Raw genomic sequence first — 19,369 nt, forward strand, 5'->3', positions numbered from 1 at the left:
AGTGCCTTACCTTCTAGTTGTCATACTTTTTTTTTTTTTTGACTTTTTTCCACTCTATGGTCATGGACTTGACAGCTAAGCACACTTGTACTCTGAAACCATTGCACACTGGTGCACTGTGGTGCGGTTTGGGTCAGGCCAAGAGGTAATAAGTTATCTTCACTAAATTGTCCCTTTACATTTTCCTTTTGCTTCTGAACTGTGAACGACATCCCCTCCACGAATAAAAATCCTGTTAAACCACAGTGTAATCATTTTGTATAGGAGGAAATCTCTCACCTGCTACACTTCCTGCTGCCATTTATTTTTCACGTGTCAGCAAATTCTCAATCAGAGGGCCATTAGGATAGATTTGGTTAGATTACATGAATAAAAAACAATTAAAAAGCAAAAGCAATTAATTGTGTTGTCTGATGTTCTCTTTGTCCGGCATTATACTGTTAGCAAGTTTAGAGTCCTCTCAGCTGGTTATATTGGTTTAATACTGCATTCTCCCATCAGTTGCTCATGTTTGTTTGCATGTTTTAAAACAGCAAACCACCATATGGATTTAGCAATAAACTTTAGATATACTGCACATATTCATTTTGTTACACTGCACATATTAATTTGGAAACTATATTACTGATATGACATTACTTTTGTTCATTAATTAAATAATTAACATGATTGTTTTCTTTTAGATATTCAATGAGCTGAAATAGCCCTGCACTAGGAGCTGAAGGTAAGCTGAGGCCTCGACTCTTATAATATAATATAATAATATATTAATATAACACCAATTAACCAGACTAGTATAATGTTAACGATAATGTTACTGCTGGGGCAGGCAAAAAAAGTTTTCTTTGCTTGTGTAAGTTAATTTTTTATAGCAAGAAATAAAGAACTAATAGCATTAATGTTTCCAGGGCTTCTCTAATTTTAAGTTCAAGCACAGGAGGCTAAGAATACTTTAGTTGTAATAGAGTATTTTAAAGACAGAGTAAGTCAATGCAGATTCAAACCTAAATATTTTCTTAACTATTCACTGATCACCTGCTTGTTTGCCACATATTAAACTGTGTCTTGTTTCAGCTATATAATACCATTAACTTAGCAACTGATAATGTTTGAAAACAGAGATTTAACTCACCGACAGCAGCTGAAGAGCTCATTTTCCCGGATTGACGTTGATGATTGTGGACAATTGAATTTCTGTAGTGTATGTGGTAGTCAAGTCTCTTCTCGCTGATCATCCTCTTCTTTGCTATTCCTGAGTAGAACTCCAAAGAAGCTGCTCCTGATGGAAAAAAAAATAAATAATGAGAGGGACAAGGTGGAAAAGGTTGTATTTGACATATGCTTTAATTATTGTTTCGGCCCATTTCAAAGTTATGAAGTTGTTCTTCCAACTTCAGTGTGTTCACGATGTGTTTCAATTCGAAAAGTCAGAATGGTTTAACAACAACAAACAGCATGGATGCTACAAGCTGATGTGTGGAAGTCACTGTTACAAGTTATATTCGAGCAAAAAGTTGTTGTGCAATAGGCTAAACGAATTCATAAAAAGTAGCATATCTTAAATTACCAAAACATATTTTGCCCCAAATGTTATGAAATACATGATGACAAGTCAGCAAGTCAGGCAGCTTATGTTAACACACCGTTAAGTTTGTCCAAAGGTTTTAAAATAAATTATTTGTGGATCTCTGAATGCATGTTTAGTCTGCAGAGGGATTGAACAAATGAAAAAGGTGTATAAATTGTTAAATGATTGCCGTGTTTGTTTGTTTTTTACCTTATTGAGCTTACTAACTGCTTACTACTGTACATTCTGCATCTAATATCCATGTTGCATTTATTTTAGAGGACGTGCACAGCTAATTAAAAAAGCAAAAAAAGAGCCATTATGTGCACATTGCACACATAGATGAAGTTAAAAGCTAGTATATCTTGGGCCTAACAAGGTCAAACAGGACTGCTTGCAGTGTCCCAATCCTTTCAGTTGTAGACAACTTTATTTAACAGTGGACCTTTTGAGATTTCAGTGTAGAAAAAGCACAGGTGTGAATTATATAAACAGTTACTTTGTTAAATTCAACTGCCCCAGGAATGGGATAGCCCCATGATAGCAGCAATGACATTCAAAGTTTTGCAACTAAATTATCTTTATTGTAACTAAAACTGTGTTACTAAAGTGCAAAGTCAATATTTAAAGGCCAAACAGTTAAAGAAAAGCTTTTTATGAATAAACTTATGACAACTAGTGTCTGTACACAATATAATGCGCTCTTTACCAAAGTATAACAAGCTTGAAATGTTTTGTATACACTTGTTAAATTCCAACAAGTGTTAACAAGTGGCAAAATGTCAAAATTGAAATATGGTCAAAGTGTTGAGTTTGTAGCACTTTTAAAATGTCTATAAGAGGCAGAGCTACTTTTATAACTCGACATAAGTTAACCAGTTACCTAAACTAGTAATTACCGTTAATCATTAGTATAATTTAAGCTAGCAATAGCCTACTAAAACACCAGCTAGCTTACGGGCAGCTACATTAGCAGTAGCCACTTTTACCACTTTAGACCAATAAACAATCATTAATGGTGGTATTGAAACTATGTGCCCTGTGTATCTTTTTCTTTATTACTTACCGGTATTTTCTTTGTTATATATCCTAGTTAATTGTAACAAATGTTTCATGTCATTTACATCTTGTAACCTGCTACTGGATGCTTTGAATTTCCCTCGGGATCAATAAAGTATCTATCTATCTATCTATCTATCTATCTAGTCACTGTTGTCCTCTTCAATCCCACCAGCTATAGGCCTACTTCTTCCTCACAGATCCCCTGTAACGTGGCAGTGGCATCTTATTCACAGGGCTGTTTGGCTCTGTGTACACAATAACATTATTATACTATATTCTTATGTGGTCAGAGAGCTCAATATAGAAGTTTCTCAGCCTGACTCAAAAGTGATGAAGGAATAGTTTGAGTCAGCCCCATTACACAATGCACAATAACATAGTGGTAAAAAAGAACATTTTAAATGCTGTCTCGGGAGCCACCTACAACAACTACATGGTGACTTAAAAGATGACAGGAGAAGATGAGAGGGCTGCATTTTCAGGATTGTATGGGTGTGTTGCTACTGTAGGATACATGAGACAAACTGAATCAAAATATAACTTAAATATGTTGGAAATTAAGTGCACCAGGAAAAACTGCTTTAACAGGAATTATGGTAATCCTGAAGGTACATTAACAAATGTGTGAAACAACTATACCTATCAATTATTTACATGAATCCAACTGGTGGAGTTTGTGTTTCGGAGCCGCAATACATCATTCCCGTAGAATGCAGTTTAAGACTCCATGTGGAAACACAGCTACCTCGGTTTCCTGGCCTTGTATCTTGTGGTTGTTTTAATGCTTATATTCCACTGAACAGTGCAATTTAGCCTATTATTTCAGGATCAGATGTCTGTACAGCCCTATAATGCTGTCATTTAAGCAATCATCCACTTTATTAGAACTTTCAGCAAAGAGTGGTGCTGCCAAGTCTTATGGTATTTACTGAGATAATCAATTACTGCAATATATTAACAAATGATTAAGAGATGTTCAAAACCCTGGAATTGTTCTCATTGAGGCTGATGATGATCGCCCCATGCAGCCTGAAAGTAATGTAAGAAAATGTTGAGAAAGCACAAAGCAGGCCAATTTGGTGGTTTTATTGGTCATTTGGCTGCCTCATGTTCTTACTTTTTGTAAAACCCACATACAATGGTACATAACACTGTGGGAGACTGTTGTACAGCTGTGAGTGGATTTCTCTCTCCGGGTGCATTTTTTAACATAGTAGGAAAAGGAGAAACTACACTGCTGAGGATTAGGCAAAGAACTTGACCAGCAGGAAAAGAAGCTTGTTTGGTGATAAATTTGTTTTATTGCCAGCCATCTGGGATTAAAGCAATTTATCGTTTTATATTATATCATGTTGCCTCAGTGACTTTTGTAAATGGCTTATTATTAAGTGAATACACTTAAAACAAACAAAAAGACAATTTTTAATCGTTAAAACAATCTGAGGAAAAGCTGTCTTCAGACATCTGGTTTACTAATTAATGTCAAAACAAAAACGTACTTAGTTTGCACACTTACAGCTTATTATTCCATCAAGGTTTTATGCATTAGTTACTATTTAATAGTCCAGTTAAACAATCTTGTGTTTAAGGCCGCAATGGCTTTTTCATAATGGGGTATAATCTTAAAGAGAAAAGGGGTATTCCTGGCTATAACAGAGAGAGACATTTCGTGTTGCATTTCTTATTCCCTAGCTCCCTCTGGAGGGTCACAGCGGCACATACATCGGACACTTCCCCAGATGATGTTACGTTACAGCATGGATTCCATGCATGCCAGCAGCACATTTTGAACACCTATTGAATAGCAAGTGGTTCAACACACAGTAAATACAACTGAGGATTAAAGTATGTTTGAGTTTCCCTTTTTTACATTCAAATGCTTAGAGCTGGATCATTTCATACAAAATACACACTCAAAATAAAAAGGTTTTTGAGACACAAATGACAAATCAGAGCCAAATCAGCGTCTTTATTTTACAAACGCATTTTTCTATTGACATTTTTTCATAATAAAAAAGCAATTTACAAGCTTAAGAACCAAAATGAAGCAGCACAGAATGATTATGAGTAAAATATATAATTTGAATAAATATATTTTATTTCATGCTATAAAATAAATTCATAAATGGCAATAGATACAACATCAGCTCTAGCTAGCTTCATTTACTTCATAGTTGTACAAAACAGTAGAGTTCTGAGGTTCACAGTTGGGTTGTGAGGTTGTGTGTAGAGTGGACAAAACAGGAGTTGGTGGCATTTCTGCTGTCATGTTTTCGATTCGGGTTCTCCAGTACTCCTCGAGCTTCAGCTCCGTGGAAAATATGGGCTCATTGACACCTTGAGGCAGAATGTTTGGGAACCACTGACTGAGGATTGTTTCCCCACCTGAAGAGAAGTGCACAATTTTACTACGGACATGAACTTGTATGTCCAATGAGACCACTTTTAACACTATAAACCCTGAGTTCTAAGTTTTTTTGCCTTGTCACCAAATACATATGAGCCAGAGACGTTATAGTGCAGAGTTTAGAGTTGTAAAAGGAGAAGCAACAACAGTAAGACTGAAAACTTCCCCTTTGATCCTGAACAACTACAACTACAGTCTCACTGCACAAGGAGCCAAAGGGAACCCTAAACCTTAAACATGACAACAGATAACCTTCCCCTAAACATTGGCTAAGCAGCCCAAAATCCCTTTCATTCTTTGACACAGCTGGAGGTGCAACTCTGAACAGTGCCACTGAGTTGGATGACTAAACCACACGCTCAGTTCTTATGTTGCAGTATACTGAAACCACTGTTATATTTTTTTTATTGAGCTTTAAATACACCAGTGAGCATTAATGCTGTTGTTCTTTTGAGTGTAATTTTCTGGAGAGGAAGTCAACCTGTCCAAAATATTTAAAAAAAAACCTATATTAAATTGTCTTGGTCTTCAATTCAACAGCTCCCTGACATTCAGTTTGTTTGATAAACGACAGGCCAATATTTCAATAGGCTTGATGATCCCAATAGACCGCTTTTAAAAAGGTTATTGCTTTTTTTAATTTTTTATCATACACAGTGGACAGAAACTGACAGAAAAGCTATGGAAGACTTAAGATTTTTTTCTAAGCCTGTATCAGTGTTTGTAAACTACCTGAAGTGAGTTTATTATAAAAAAAGAATAGGACGAGCTGCAATTCAAAAAGTAGTCCGACAGCCTTCCCTGTAAACACTTCATTTTGATTACTTGTGGCCCATAATGCATCTCCTGTTCCTCTCTGAGGTGTGGAACAAAGAGTTGACAAAGAGTCAATTCGAGTGTTTGTGTGTGTGTGTGTGTGTGTGTGTGTCAAGTTCAGTTGGTTCTGCAAGTGTGTACTATCTCATATGTAACTATAGTACATGAAAAGCATTAAACAATTACCCCTCCATTCACCTATGATGATTACATGGACTTGTTTACTCATTTGATACAAAATAATAATCTGACTAGTCTAAAAGCACCATTTAAGGGGAAAAGGTCCCGACCAAAGTGATTGAGGCCATTATAGCTGAGTCCCTTAAGGGTAAACAAAATGATATAAACGAGACTTCCCGGATGGAATTTGTATTATCTATCAATGAAAAACTGTAAGTGCACAATCGATGACACAAAAACATGAAAACTCAAGTTCAGAAATGATCAATTGGCAAGTTTATACAATTTTGTGGTTGAGCAACGTGCAATTAAGCTACAGTATATGAGGATAAGCTTATTTTTCCACAAATGTTCAGTTTCTTTCTCTGCTAAATACCCAGGCAGCTGTTCCCTTGCCAGATACGGTCAGAGAACAGAGATGAAGTAGATGTGTCGTATGCATCCCCTTCCTTCATTGAAATGCCCCAAACTACAGTGCATTGCTTAGAATGTCCTCAGTTGATAGAGAGGAGGGATACAGTATAGTCTCTAAACAAGGGGCAATGGCTTTTTAGGGAACAAGTCTGCCTCATTTGATTGTAATTGATTGCTACAAAAGCAGTTAAACCTCAAAACCAGTCATCATCTGATAACAAAAAACTAATCAAATGTTCAGAAGCACAATGAGGGGCAGCACTTGAGCTTAAAAAAAAAAACTACAAATGGACAGATACAGTATGATTTAATTTCTAATCATTCTTGGCATCACTTTACAACAAATCATGTTGCCATATTTCATTAAACGGTTTATATTCAATCCGTTAAAAAAAAAAGAGAGGCACAGGAATCTAAGTGCCCGATTCTAAATGTAAAGCTTGTGGCAAGGCACTAAGTTAAAGATGCCACTTTTTGTGAAGTTTCTCTCTTTTGATTACATTGGCTTTAGACAATTATAATACCTATTGCACAACTTTGAATTGCTTTTTATGGCTTAATATATGACGCTATTAATGACTTTACTGCTTAATGTCTTCGTAGCAAGTTGTTCAAATTGTATACAAGTGATTGTTATTAGCTAGGAAGCATACATTCCTTCTGAAATAGTAATGGATTAGTCCTACATTAAATCAAGAACCTAATCTTCTTAATGAGCATTTCATACAGTCAATAATTAAAAACCACCGATGAGTCTTTGGTGTGAACTCTTGGCACAAAATTGTTGAAGCAGATTGTACCTATTACTCACAAACATCACTGATAATAATGCAAAAAGGTGGTATGTATTTCATACTCCTTCTCTGTCGTTCTCTAGGGCAACCACTATCATAGTAAGATTCAGATGAGCTCGCAACTGAGTTTGTTGAGGTCAGATCGGCTGTCACACCTGTACATCACATCGCTGGCTGACAGAAATCAACATGACTAAGTAAACATTCATTAAAAGGTTACTGTGGAGGTCAACGGACTGTGTGGTTGTGGCAACAAAAGTGTTGTGTGATGAATTCTTGCACAAAAAAAGATAACAAAGAGCTAGCTATACTGATCTTTGCAAAATCCCCCAAAGTTTGGTTTGCTATCTTAACCGCCAATGAGTGAAGATGTTGACCGCACATTCAGTGGTATATAAGGACTGCAATCATGACGTAACCTTAGAAATAAGCAACAAGAAATAATATTCTCCCAGCAAATGCACACCAAGTAGAAAATAATGTGAAAACTGAAATAATCAAACTATGTGTTTGACTTCAATTCAGCACGGACCAGATGAGGCAAAATAAAGTCTTATTGCAGGTGCTCTACTTAAAAAGGCAGCCAACTGGTAAATAAGAAAGGGGCCATCCAGCAAAGCTTGAAAATAGCTTAACATGACAGGATAACCCATCAGGCCTTCTAAGTGCCTTTTATGTATTTATGGTGAATGTAGATTATTTGAAATCACAATGGAAATAAAACCAAGTCTCTATATATACTAAAAACACCCCATCCCTGATCCCCATGGTTCAAACAGTATAGATAAAAAAATTATGTTGCCGTGAGCATGACTTGAAGCCATGAGCATTCATGTGGTTGCAGAGTCTCATCAAAGTTCATAACGTTTTGTACTCAGAGAAAGAAAATTGTTGTGATAAAGTACTGAAGCTGATACTTCCGCTGCTGCACCAGAATTAAGACAAAAATCTGCACATTTCATTCAATGGGTCAGCACCCAAGATCCCACCAACAAACTCTGCTAAGTGTATCAATACTTTGGATCACCAGCTACAACAAATGAAATTTACCTCTTAGCCTTAATCCAGCTAAAACATGTCTTTGTCAACACCATAGAGTCGGACTGACAAATGAGGAAAACATGTTCCCAGTCTGCTTTTGACCCCAAACCGATAGAGATTAAAGATCACAGATCAAATGTCCCACCATAAAGGGCAGGACAGAATGAAAGAAAAGGAAACAAACCATAAGCTCTTCAAATGATGGAAGAAAAACCATGTCAGAATGGCTGAGATTCCTTTGTTCTTTCTGTTTGCATATTATTCAGACGTATCCTAAATAGATTTGTGTGAACAGATCTTAAGCTGTTCCTACTGTGCTGAGTTTTCAATGAGTTCTCTTGTCTCTGTCAGATGCTGAGTATTAACCTAGAATACTACCTCAGGACAAAAACGGTTTACACATACAGTTATTCAGTAAAAGTCAGAGTATAGAGGAGTACAAATGACTTCACTGTATGGACGTTACTCATCCATCTTATGGGTGAAAGCATCTAAAACCACAGCTTGGCCAACAGCGTGACATATCCAGTAGTGATGAGAAAAGTTTTCTCTAAAACCAAATGTTCTTTGACGGCAAAATCTTTTCTTGTGAGTATACAGGGTCATTTTCTCACTCTATTCTCTGTGGAAGAAAACATAGACGAAAGCTAGCAAATTTAATGCACTCCTAACTTAGCACCTTCTTAATTTACATTTTAACCTGGCTGACCATGAAACATTTGACAAGGACTTTGTCCCTAATCCATACAATCAGCAAGGAATATTTCCCCTAAGTATCAAGGCTTTGTGTTGAGAGAATAAACTTTACATAGTTTGGCAATAAGATAATGTACAAACAACCAAAAACGGATTTCAAACTGTGAACACTTCTGTGCCTGGTAGGTTCTTGGATATGAGGTAGAACCTGGTGAGTTTCATTTAAGTTAAAATACTGTCTGTTATGAGTATGTAGTCGTATCATGAGGTATTGAACGGATATGTCACACGAAGCTTTGCACTGGCAGAAAAATCATTCCTTGTGAGTAAGTGACCTTCTGTGGCCACATGTGCAAAAACAGGTTAGGTAAAAAGGTGATATGACGAGCATCTTACCAGAGCTTTCACATTATCAATTATTGCAACATGCCTATATAACTCTGTAAATATGTTTTTTAAAAACATGGAAAGATAAAAAGAGAAATCAATCAGGGGGTCTTGATTATTGGGACCTCCGATAAAATAGTAAGGTGTTACTCCCTTTGCTTGAAAGAATCAAATTTCTAAAAAGCACCCATTTGCTCTCTGCATTTAACAGCTAACGTTCACAAAACTGACAGAAACCCTTGAAGAAATGTCTATAGTGGAGGGAGCTGATTCGAAAAGCAAAAAAGTCCTTTAAGTTGAGTTAAAATAAACATTTCTTAAAGCTTCCTTAACCTGAAGCAGGACCTAAAAATCACATCTTGATGCTTGCGCCTCCTCTGGACTGCATTTTGAATTCTCCTCCATATCATCGGCTGGTGCCTCTTCTGCATATTGTGCCTCAAAGGCCATCCCCTCAGACGTATCTTCTTGGTCCTTCTGAACTGAGCTTCCCTCCGTCCTCTCTGGAGAGTCCAAGTGATTACTGCCCTCTGACACTCCCATGTGCTTCTTCCTCAGGTGCTGGTTAAGGGTGCCCTGAAATGGGAAGCATTTGCCACAGATCTGACAGTGGAAGGGCTTGTTGTCCGTGTGGCCACGGATGTGGTACTCAAGCTGGTCTTTCCTTGTGTACTTCTTGCCGCAAAACTTACAAACGAACGGGGTGATTCCCATGTGCAGGCGCATGTGTCGATCCAGACTCCCCTTCTGGTTGAAGGTCTTTCCACAGTAGATGCAAATGAGTCTCTCATTGTAGGGGTACCACTGGCTCCGCAGGCTTCGCTCTCGCACATCATTCTCCAATCCTGCAGCTCCAACTGCTGATTCGCTGTCATCAGAGCCTGGTTTGATATGACTCAGCACTGCTGCTGGGATGGCCAGGGGGCGCTTTGCCCTGGCTCTCCCACCTCTAAATCCACTGAGGATGGAGCGGGAAGGACTGGAGTTGCTTAGGTTGACAAAGCAAGGGGAGGTCAGCCCTGAGTAAGAATAGGTAGCAGACTGGATGACGGGGCCGTAAGAACCCACACTTACAGCCAATACCTGTTCTCCATCCACCAGCTCTGTATGGTAGCCATCATCGCCGGCTGAGGAGCTATCTGAGTAGGTGGGCCTGTCCGTCTTCTCTATCTTCACTTGCACATCTGTTACTTGCCCATCTTTGCCAATCAGTTCCACCTGCTCCGTTTCACCCTCCATGGGGGTATCGTGCTCGGAAACACTATCACTGCTGCCTCTGTCTGACTGGCCTTCCTCCAGCTGCTGTCGCCGCCGACCCAGGCTTTTCCCTGCCAGCTCAAAGCGTGCTTCGTGTGCTGCCTGACTCTGACGGGAGTAGTAAGGGGGGGAGATCTGGGTAGGGTTCACAAAAAGGTTGCTGTCATTGACCCCATTGTGACTGGTCTGCAAGTCGTCCTTCTCTGGGCTGCAGACAGTAACTGGGATGCTGATTTTTGAGTGGATGCTCTCCAGGATTTGGGTACATTTGTCAATGATGGCCTGCATCTGCAGAAAGCTGGCAGCCGTGAGAAAACTGATGATATCCTTAAATCGCAAGGACATGTGACCTGTGTAGCAGAAAGCAAGAAGCTGCTCGAACACCTCAGGGCTTTTGATGACCGAGATGGAAAGGCCACTCATGGTGCTGAGGGCTGTGTGATCACGAAAGTAGGGTGAACTAGCTGCCAGCACGGCCTTGTGGGCTCGGAAAGGCTGGCCCTGTATGTGAACAATGATGTCACACAGCTTTCCTTGCAGCCGCAGCTCATTGAGCTGAGTCAGAACAGTGTTGCTGAACTCCGGCACATCGAACTCGATGTAGCTGCCGTCGTCCATTTCTTGGATATGTTTCTCCAGTTTGTCGGCGGCCTGAGGTGAAAAGATAAAAAAGACGAAAAAATTAAGATTAGAAACATTGCATTCAAACGCAGAAGTTTGTTATTACACCGTTCTAAAATTATTTTACCTTCTTCGTGAGACAAATGATACAATAGGCTTCTAAAGATGAGTATTTACCTCACACAGTACAGTTAAAAACCATTACTATGCCTCAAGATACCACATTGAATGTCTTACAGCATCACAGCACTTCAAGCTACATTTTAAAATAGCTATAAGCTGCATTTCCAGTCACTCAAGTTTTGTAAATGAATTGGTATTTAAGCAGAAGATGACAATAGGACGCATGCCCTGAATACATATTCAGTTACCATGTAAGATTTTAACTTACTGAACGCAGAGGATTTTATCCATAACACCTATAACTTCTTGATCACTGGTGCTTAAAAACTCAAAATAATTTACAAACCAATATGAATGAATTAGATATATAAAAGGAAATGAATAAATACAGTGTCTGTCACTCATGTATTTGAGAACAGAGTATTTTTACGCCTCCCTCCATATTTTTGCTAATCTTTTTAAACTAAATTTAACTGATTTTAACTAAATTTAATGTTCTGAAACAAAAGTGTTTATTGACGCTTGTTCATTAAAAAATGTTTTTAAATATGTTTATATGGGCCACAGCCTAAATAATCTTAAGGTCAGGCTCTATTGTTCAGGAAGGCAGAGAAACAATACAGAAGAAAATGCAGTGAACGAATTCAAAACATTTACAATCTCACACAAGTCGTACAATACAGTACCAAAACCAAAAGGATTCTAGCATGGGGGATGGGGTCTGAAGCAAAATCTGGCAGCAGAGCAATTTCATCGCTGTTTGCTTACATGACTGTCCATGGTAATGTCTTCAAAAAATTGTGTTGGCACACATAGTAAACATTAAAGCGTCCAACCTTCTGACTATACCAAAGATGAAAGAAAAATAAATGAGATCTGACTAGCACGAGTGACATTTGGGAACCATACAAGAATGGCCCTGTTCTCATTTCTGTCCAATAAGCATTCTAACACTTCGGGTTTTTTACAGCATCAAATGGTTCAAAATGAGGTCTTTCTTTTTTTCTCAGAAATCAATCAATCTTTATCGCACCAATTCACACCAAGAGTTTCTCAGACTCGTGTTTACTGTAACAGCTCTTGTAAGTTGGAGATGCACAACATAAACCAGATCCACTGCAAACATTAGAGGGAGTGGCTAATAAGGAAAACAATATATTCTAAAGATTCAATTCCATATGGTTCATAAGTCAATTATCATTTTCTATTTATTAAATTATAATGATATATTATTCCTTCATTACAGTCCCTGCTAAACAGGAAATGGAGAGTAAACGTAAATGAAAGGATTGCTACAGACTGAACACAATGTACTATTGTTCATTTAACATATGCTGTCTGTTAAAAAGGGGTTACCATAAAGGTGTACATCCTGCGTTTGGCAGGGAAAGAAGAAAATCTGGTTCTCCTTGGAAGGTGAGAATGCACCGAGCTGCTTTGATAGTCTGTTACAAAACCTGAAAGTCTTCTTTGAATAAATATGAATCGGCAAAGAGTGAAGCAAACACAATTGTAACTGCCTGAACGCAGTTCACATTTTCACTCCTACTGATGAGCACAACTGGTAACTGCCTCTCCCTGCTTTAGGATAGTTTATAGAATTACAAGCCAGAACATTCAAGACTTGGCTGCAACACTTTTTGGCAAAATGACAGATCAGATCCCCCGATGGAAGGCGCTGCTGCACAAGTAATGGCACGCAACCCTTGCACCATAATGCACTGACTTGAGCTGGTTGATAAAATATTAACAGACATAGATCCTGCCTTCTCAGCAGAATCAGTTATAAGACATTTGTTAAAACTGTCAAATCCATTCCTACTGTATGATACTTTAAGTAAAGGCAAATAATTCCATGTTGAAAAATCTGTGTGTGTCCATCCTCTAGCTTAACCCTCCTCTCTCCTCTCTCCTCACCTCATCTGCCCTACTCTCATTTCTCCCATTGCACCTCCTTCTCCCCCCCTGCCCCTTGCTAGCGATTCAGCGAGATGTTCTGCGCATTGAGTCCCCGTCAGCACTTTGGGAACGTAAACACTTTCTCCAGTTGCCAAAGCTTGCCAAGACACCTGTCCAACAAAACATATGCTGTCCTCCTGGCGCAGGAGGGGGGGGGGGGGGTTGCAATACACAGCAGCTATAAGAAGGTGTACATTATATCCAATCGACCATTACCAGCCCTCAAATGCAACATGTTCATACACTAAACCGTATTAGAGAAGGCTGCCAACAGCATGCATACTAAATGCAGCCAAGTTGAAGGGAAGCCAAAGAACGCATTCTTAGCAGTTGAGATGCACATGCTGGGCGAGGGTCACATGCTCAGCTCACGTGGGAAAAACCAAAAATGTTTTAACTCAGCTCAAAAATTCCATCTGCAGCTTATGTTCTCTGCCTAGCAATAAACCTTTTTGACACAGCTGCTTCATGTAGGTAAAAAGGATGCCGAGTACATTGTGATATCCTTGCAGACTATAATGTCAGCGTGACTCCGTTGTAAAGACACCACCTTAAGCCTCCAAACCTTTGCCATGTCAATCAAATAAAAGGAAAAAAACATAACAAGGAAAATCTAAGTCAGCAAGCGAGCATTGAATGTTTTTTTCAACATCAGCAGCATTTCACTTCCAGTGAAAAAACAGCTCATGGGGCAGACTGGACTCAGAGCGAAAATGCTTCACAAGCGAAGGTCTGGAGAGCAATTTAACATAATAAAAATAAGACCAACAGACTCTTTCTAACATTAAAAGGTTTTATGTGAGGACCTTTAGGAATGAGAGAATAAAATGTTTTGTAAAAACGGGGCTTATTGGGATCTGAGTATGCAAGGCTAAATATTGTATGCTTAGCCCTTGGGTGTGTTCTTGGAGTGGATAACTGGAAAAAGCTCATATTTCATCTCTGCCTACTCATGTGATTATCAGATGAACAGCAATGGCAGACTACAACGATTTGAGCCCCTCCCTTTTATCTTGAACTATTCAAAGAACATATTATTTCTCAAAAATTCCACTTGTGAAATAAAAGGAATACAATTACACAGTCTTGTGCAGTGACGTACGCTTGCTATGATCACACAGTGAATTTCTTCCTGGAGCCGCTCAAGGCTAGAAGACTGCACAACTAAATCGTGGGGGTATGATTCAGAATTTTAATGCAGGAAAAAAAGAGCTTCCTATAACCAACAACTATACTGCTAGCAAGGACAAAGGCAATCAGAGGAGAGTCAACTCAATCAAACGTTGTGCAACATCAACCATGGCAAATTCACCAAATCTCACATCCAACTATGACATTCTTTAAATGACCAGTGCTGATTATAATGAATTTTGACTACCTAATAGTCAAGTAAAAAAATATATAACTGAGGCAGCCATTGTATGTAGCTGACATTTATACATATAAAAAAACACTTTCCCAGAGCACAAACAACAGTCATCCTATGCAAATACTTAATATCGCAGTAAGTCAGTTGGGTGATCAGAACATGTAATGCTATTTGCTTATTGAGTAGGGCCTGGTAACTGTTTAAATTGAGAGGAAAAAAAAACAATTACCTATGACAATTCATTTCTGAATTTCCAGATTGTCAGCACAAACCTCACAGAGTCCTGTTTTCACCAGACGCTACTTTATGTGCCAAACATCTCTATGCCTTGCATTGCACAATCCCTAATTCCAGCTGGCAGTTTAAACCAATTCAGTTTTACTGCTTATCCCAAACAGGACTGGGGCTAAAAGAAATAGGGTGGAATGGGTGCAAAGCCATAATGCCCGCTCATGCAAAAGTCGTAATTTGTTTGGCTCCACTCTGTTCTGGCATGCCTTCTAGTTATACCGTTTATACCGTCTCTGGTGCAATTGTCTAGGAATAGGGCATGGTATTGGGTTCACACTGGGCTTTGAACGCAGCATTTTGGAAATTTCAGCACAAATGGATGCAACAGAAATAGAAGTAGTCCCTGTTGACCCAGGTGAACCCAGCTGTACAGAATAACTTACCATGTCTCACTTTGTCTGCACTTTGTCCTCACCTGTCATAACATTGTTTTACAGCTACATTAGTTGCAACCAGGAACATCAGTGACGACTTTTTTTTCTTTTAGTTTAGAGAATTAAATATTGTTTCATAGGTTTGGTGGACTACAAACAGGCCTGACGCTATTAAACACAATAGCTGTATTAAAATAGTGTTTATCACTGAAAAACAATCGTGATACACATGAGGAGTCCCGTGTATGGATGTAGGCTGTGTGCTGTCGCTACATGCATACAGTGCAGGTACATTACAGACCGAAGGTGTCACAAACTTTACTCCTAACCCTTCCTTTAGTGAAGTTAGCTCCCGATGTGAAGCACTAGTAAGTGGGGAAGCTATCGTCAACGCTGACTTTGCTGTCACCAGCTTTTTAAGTGTGATGTCTCCTCCAACTCTCATTTCTAAAGTTACCAACCTCAGTCAGAAATGAATCTGTTCATGGGGCCGAAACCACCCGAGCAGCATACGACCACTAGCCAGCTAGCTCTAGTAGCTATCCAAGAGCCCGGTCATTTCTTAGAAAAAAAAAATGGGTTAACATCCCACCGACTTGCTTCTTTCACACATAATGGATTGTTTCACGCTTTGGCCACGCTTTGTGCAGCTGAATAAACGCATGACAACGCTGCACGTCCTGGGAGATAAGTTTGAACGTCGACAGCGGGTGTAAACTATGTCGGCTGTCAGTTCAAGTGGCTACAATGTTAGCTTCACTATGCTAACATTTAGCACTAGCTCGGTGAAAACCAGTGCTAAGTGGCGGCTAGCAACTCGCTAGCATTTAGTTGCTACGTTCGCAGGCAATTATCCTCCATTACTACCAAGGTAAGAGAAACGACGCTCCCAAATTGCAAACACATTATTATCTCAATCACAACACGAAAACTGACTCCTCCAAACTCACCGTCTTGCAGATTAACATTGAACCTTGTCCATTCCCCTCAGTACTTCGCTAACACTACAGCCAGGCCTCCCCCCCTCTCCAGTCCAGATGTGTCAGACAGTTGCTGCTGCAATTTTGCATCAACAGGAAGTGTTCTTTTGGCTCTTTGCATTCATTCTATCAGTGTGTTTTGCAGCAGCCCCTCCCTTGCTCATGTCAGATGTGTACTGAGACATCATGTTCTTATTATAAGACATAATGGAGAACATATAGATACACACAAATGCAAAGTGTCCTGCGGTTGTTTTAAAAAGAAAAAAGAAAAGCTTTACTCAAGCTCTTATCGTCACAGCCGCAGACATCCTGACAGTAACTTGTGATCAGTGTCACTGCTTCAACTTTTTTTATCACTGCGGAAAAATTGTGATTGCACATTTTTAGTAAAGGTTATTTATTCGGATTTTAAAATGTTTGAGGAAGAAAATTGTAACACTATAGTTCCTCAAAATAAATGTTTAATGATACTGTTTCATGATACTGGTTTATAACTTTCCAACTATGCAACTTTGCCCCCCCCCCCCCAACAAAAACCCAGCACACCACCAGCACAACATAAATAGGCTACATAAAATAAATGGCCTGTTAAACATTTTATGTGTTGTAAAAATCGGAAAATTGGCAACATTAACATGACTAGTGTTATAGATACCGATTGTGTTTCTTATTTCTTTAACTTAACCAGCCTACTAACTCAGGGTATCATTAGGTTATCACCAACAGAATAGCAGAACCGAGCTGCTGCAGTCTGCACTCCATGTAACACCATTGGGGTTAGACTGAGTAGTCAGTACAACAACTTCTGAGGCATTTATCAACTCTGAACAAAGATTTGTATGGAACATTTTTTGTTAGGATATTCAGGACATATTACTAGTTTCTTTTAACAGTGTTTGCTTTGAGTCGCATTATCTTTTTGATGTAGTATAATGATTCCAGACAATTCTGTAGAGATACCACAAGGGGGCGCCACAGACTAAATTGATGATGAGATGGGAACGTCTTATTCCTCTCTACCAGTGAAATACACAACTCGCAAGGCCAACTAGTTGTTAAAACCAATTAAATGACATTATGTAAGGGTAGAAAAACATTAAACCTTTAAAATAAGTGTATTTATTTATTCATCACGTGAATAGGCTTACTTGCTTATGTCAGTTTCCGGACTCAATTATTATCTCCAATAACCTATTTCTGGTTATCTGCATCCAATAAAATACAAAAAACTAACCACAGATATTGTCGTAAGTGTAACCGCCATAAAGTATTTTAAGACAACAGAACTTGAATTTAGCTTTCTATTGTTTGGCAGTCACCCAATGCAGACAACAAGGTTTGTTTACTTTGGATATTAAAGCTACTTGTAAACAGTTTACTGTTAATGTTGTATTTGATTAATAACGTTATTGAGTGTTTGTTTTTCAGTTGCTAAAAAGTAGACAGGTAAACTATTGTCTGTTGTCTGCTAGGAATGAATGTGTGCTGTGTGTGTTTCTTTTTTTTTTTTTTTACAGGGTGTGAGTGACAGGTTGGCAGCTCAGGTGAATTTCTGACCTAATCTGTGTGCAGGTGGGTGATCAGCAGGGAGAAAGGAATCGCTTTGTCATTGCACGTGCTTCGTGTTTAACAAATCACTCCTCTATTCTCGACCTTTTTTGGGGGATTGGGGGGGGGGGGGTGATGCACAACTGAAGGTGCAGCCAAGGTATGGTGATTAGAGATGGTTTTGTTGGCCTGCAGGAATGATCATGGTATTGATAACATTTCAAACAAAGTCATAATCAAAGGGTTTCCTGTTGGAGTTGTAATCTTTTCTGAAATGAGGCTTTGTTAGCTCAGTGTCATTTGGTTGACCAGGAATTATTTGGTGGTGGGCTAATGGGGGCTGCTTCTGATTGGTGCAGAGCCAGGGATCGTATAGGGGGCTCCAGGTGGTGTGGCCTGGGGCTCTGATGTGCTGCTCCTTTTTAATCCCAGATGACATTGCAAAATCCCCAAACCCTGTGCCCCTGTATAAGACTGTATAGGAGCAGAGACCAGATGATTTGTTTAAAGAGCTCATATCATGTATCAAACTGAGGGAATAAGGAGCTCCACTGTTGTATGTTAAGCCCGGGACCATAGATTATGTTAAATATGAAAGATAAGATTTCTGTCTTGAAAGGAAGGTTTGTGTGATTCTGGGTGTATTATCTGGTGAATAGCAATACATGTTTGATTTAGTTAAATCATTTTGATCTATCAGTTACTGTGTTAGTTACAATCATTTAAAAACCCGTAATTTCTTAGCTTCTTCTGGAATATTTCATGTTCCCCATTTGTTTCAGTTTCAAAAGCTATGATTAAAATCTGCCGTAATCAACAAATACCACTCTAATCACGGTTTTTTTTTCTGTAATGTTAAATAAGTAGCCTAAATTTTAAGCTTAACATGAATACCACATTGTTTTTATGTGTGCCAAGAGTCCCAGAATACCTTGGCTGTCAGTGTGGTGGGGAACAATGGTCCCCCAGTGCTCCTGTCCAGAAATAGTCTATAGCTCACTGATGGAGAACATATTTCCCAATAGCAGGTGTCTGAGTCAGTCAGTGCCTGATCCTCAGCAGGACTGTAAATGAAAGGGCCAGCTCGTGCAGGTGCGGGAGCACCTCTTTGGCCCTCTCAGGTTTCTCCTTGATGGAGAAGCTTTTCTGGAAGAATGAACAAGAGAAATATTGACATTAAAGTGTTTATTACTACTCAGAATCATATCAACCCTTTAAGTATATATTTACATATATATATATACATCCGACTTCTTTTTCTCTGAGACTAATGCCACCAACAGCTTTCTAATTTATATAACTGACTGACAGACTTTTATTAAAATGCGTGTTCTTGTTTTACACCACATAAGATATTTATTTGTACTTGTCCATGCTCTGTATCGGACCAAGAGTAGAAGCAACATGACTCTGAATTCTTTAAAAGTGTACTATACTAAAGTGAACACAGCATAAGCTTATGGAATATTTATATACCTTA

At 38.9% G+C, this 19,369-nt stretch overlaps 1 protein-coding gene across 1 annotated transcript; it reads right to left on the reverse strand.

Annotated features, from left to right (window-relative positions):
- Positions 1 to 4,583: 4,583 nt before the first annotated feature.
- On the reverse strand, positions 4,584 to 16,468 carry zbtb34 (zinc finger and BTB domain containing 34). Its single transcript, XM_020633008.3, has 2 exons — positions 16,309 to 16,468; positions 4,584 to 11,272 (listed from the first exon to the last, which is right to left on the reverse strand). Exons 1-2 carry the CDS (start codon positions 16,324 to 16,326, stop codon positions 9,710 to 9,712), a joined length of 1,581 nt encoding a protein of 526 aa, XP_020488664.1. The 5' UTR covers positions 16,327 to 16,468; the 3' UTR covers positions 4,584 to 9,709.
- Positions 16,469 to 19,369: the final 2,901 nt, after the last annotated feature.

This window comes from Labrus bergylta, chromosome 2 (genome assembly GCF_963930695.1).
Source record: "Labrus bergylta chromosome 2, fLabBer1.1, whole genome shotgun sequence".
Classification (NCBI taxonomy): Eukaryota; Metazoa; Chordata; class Actinopteri; order Labriformes; family Labridae; genus Labrus; species Labrus bergylta.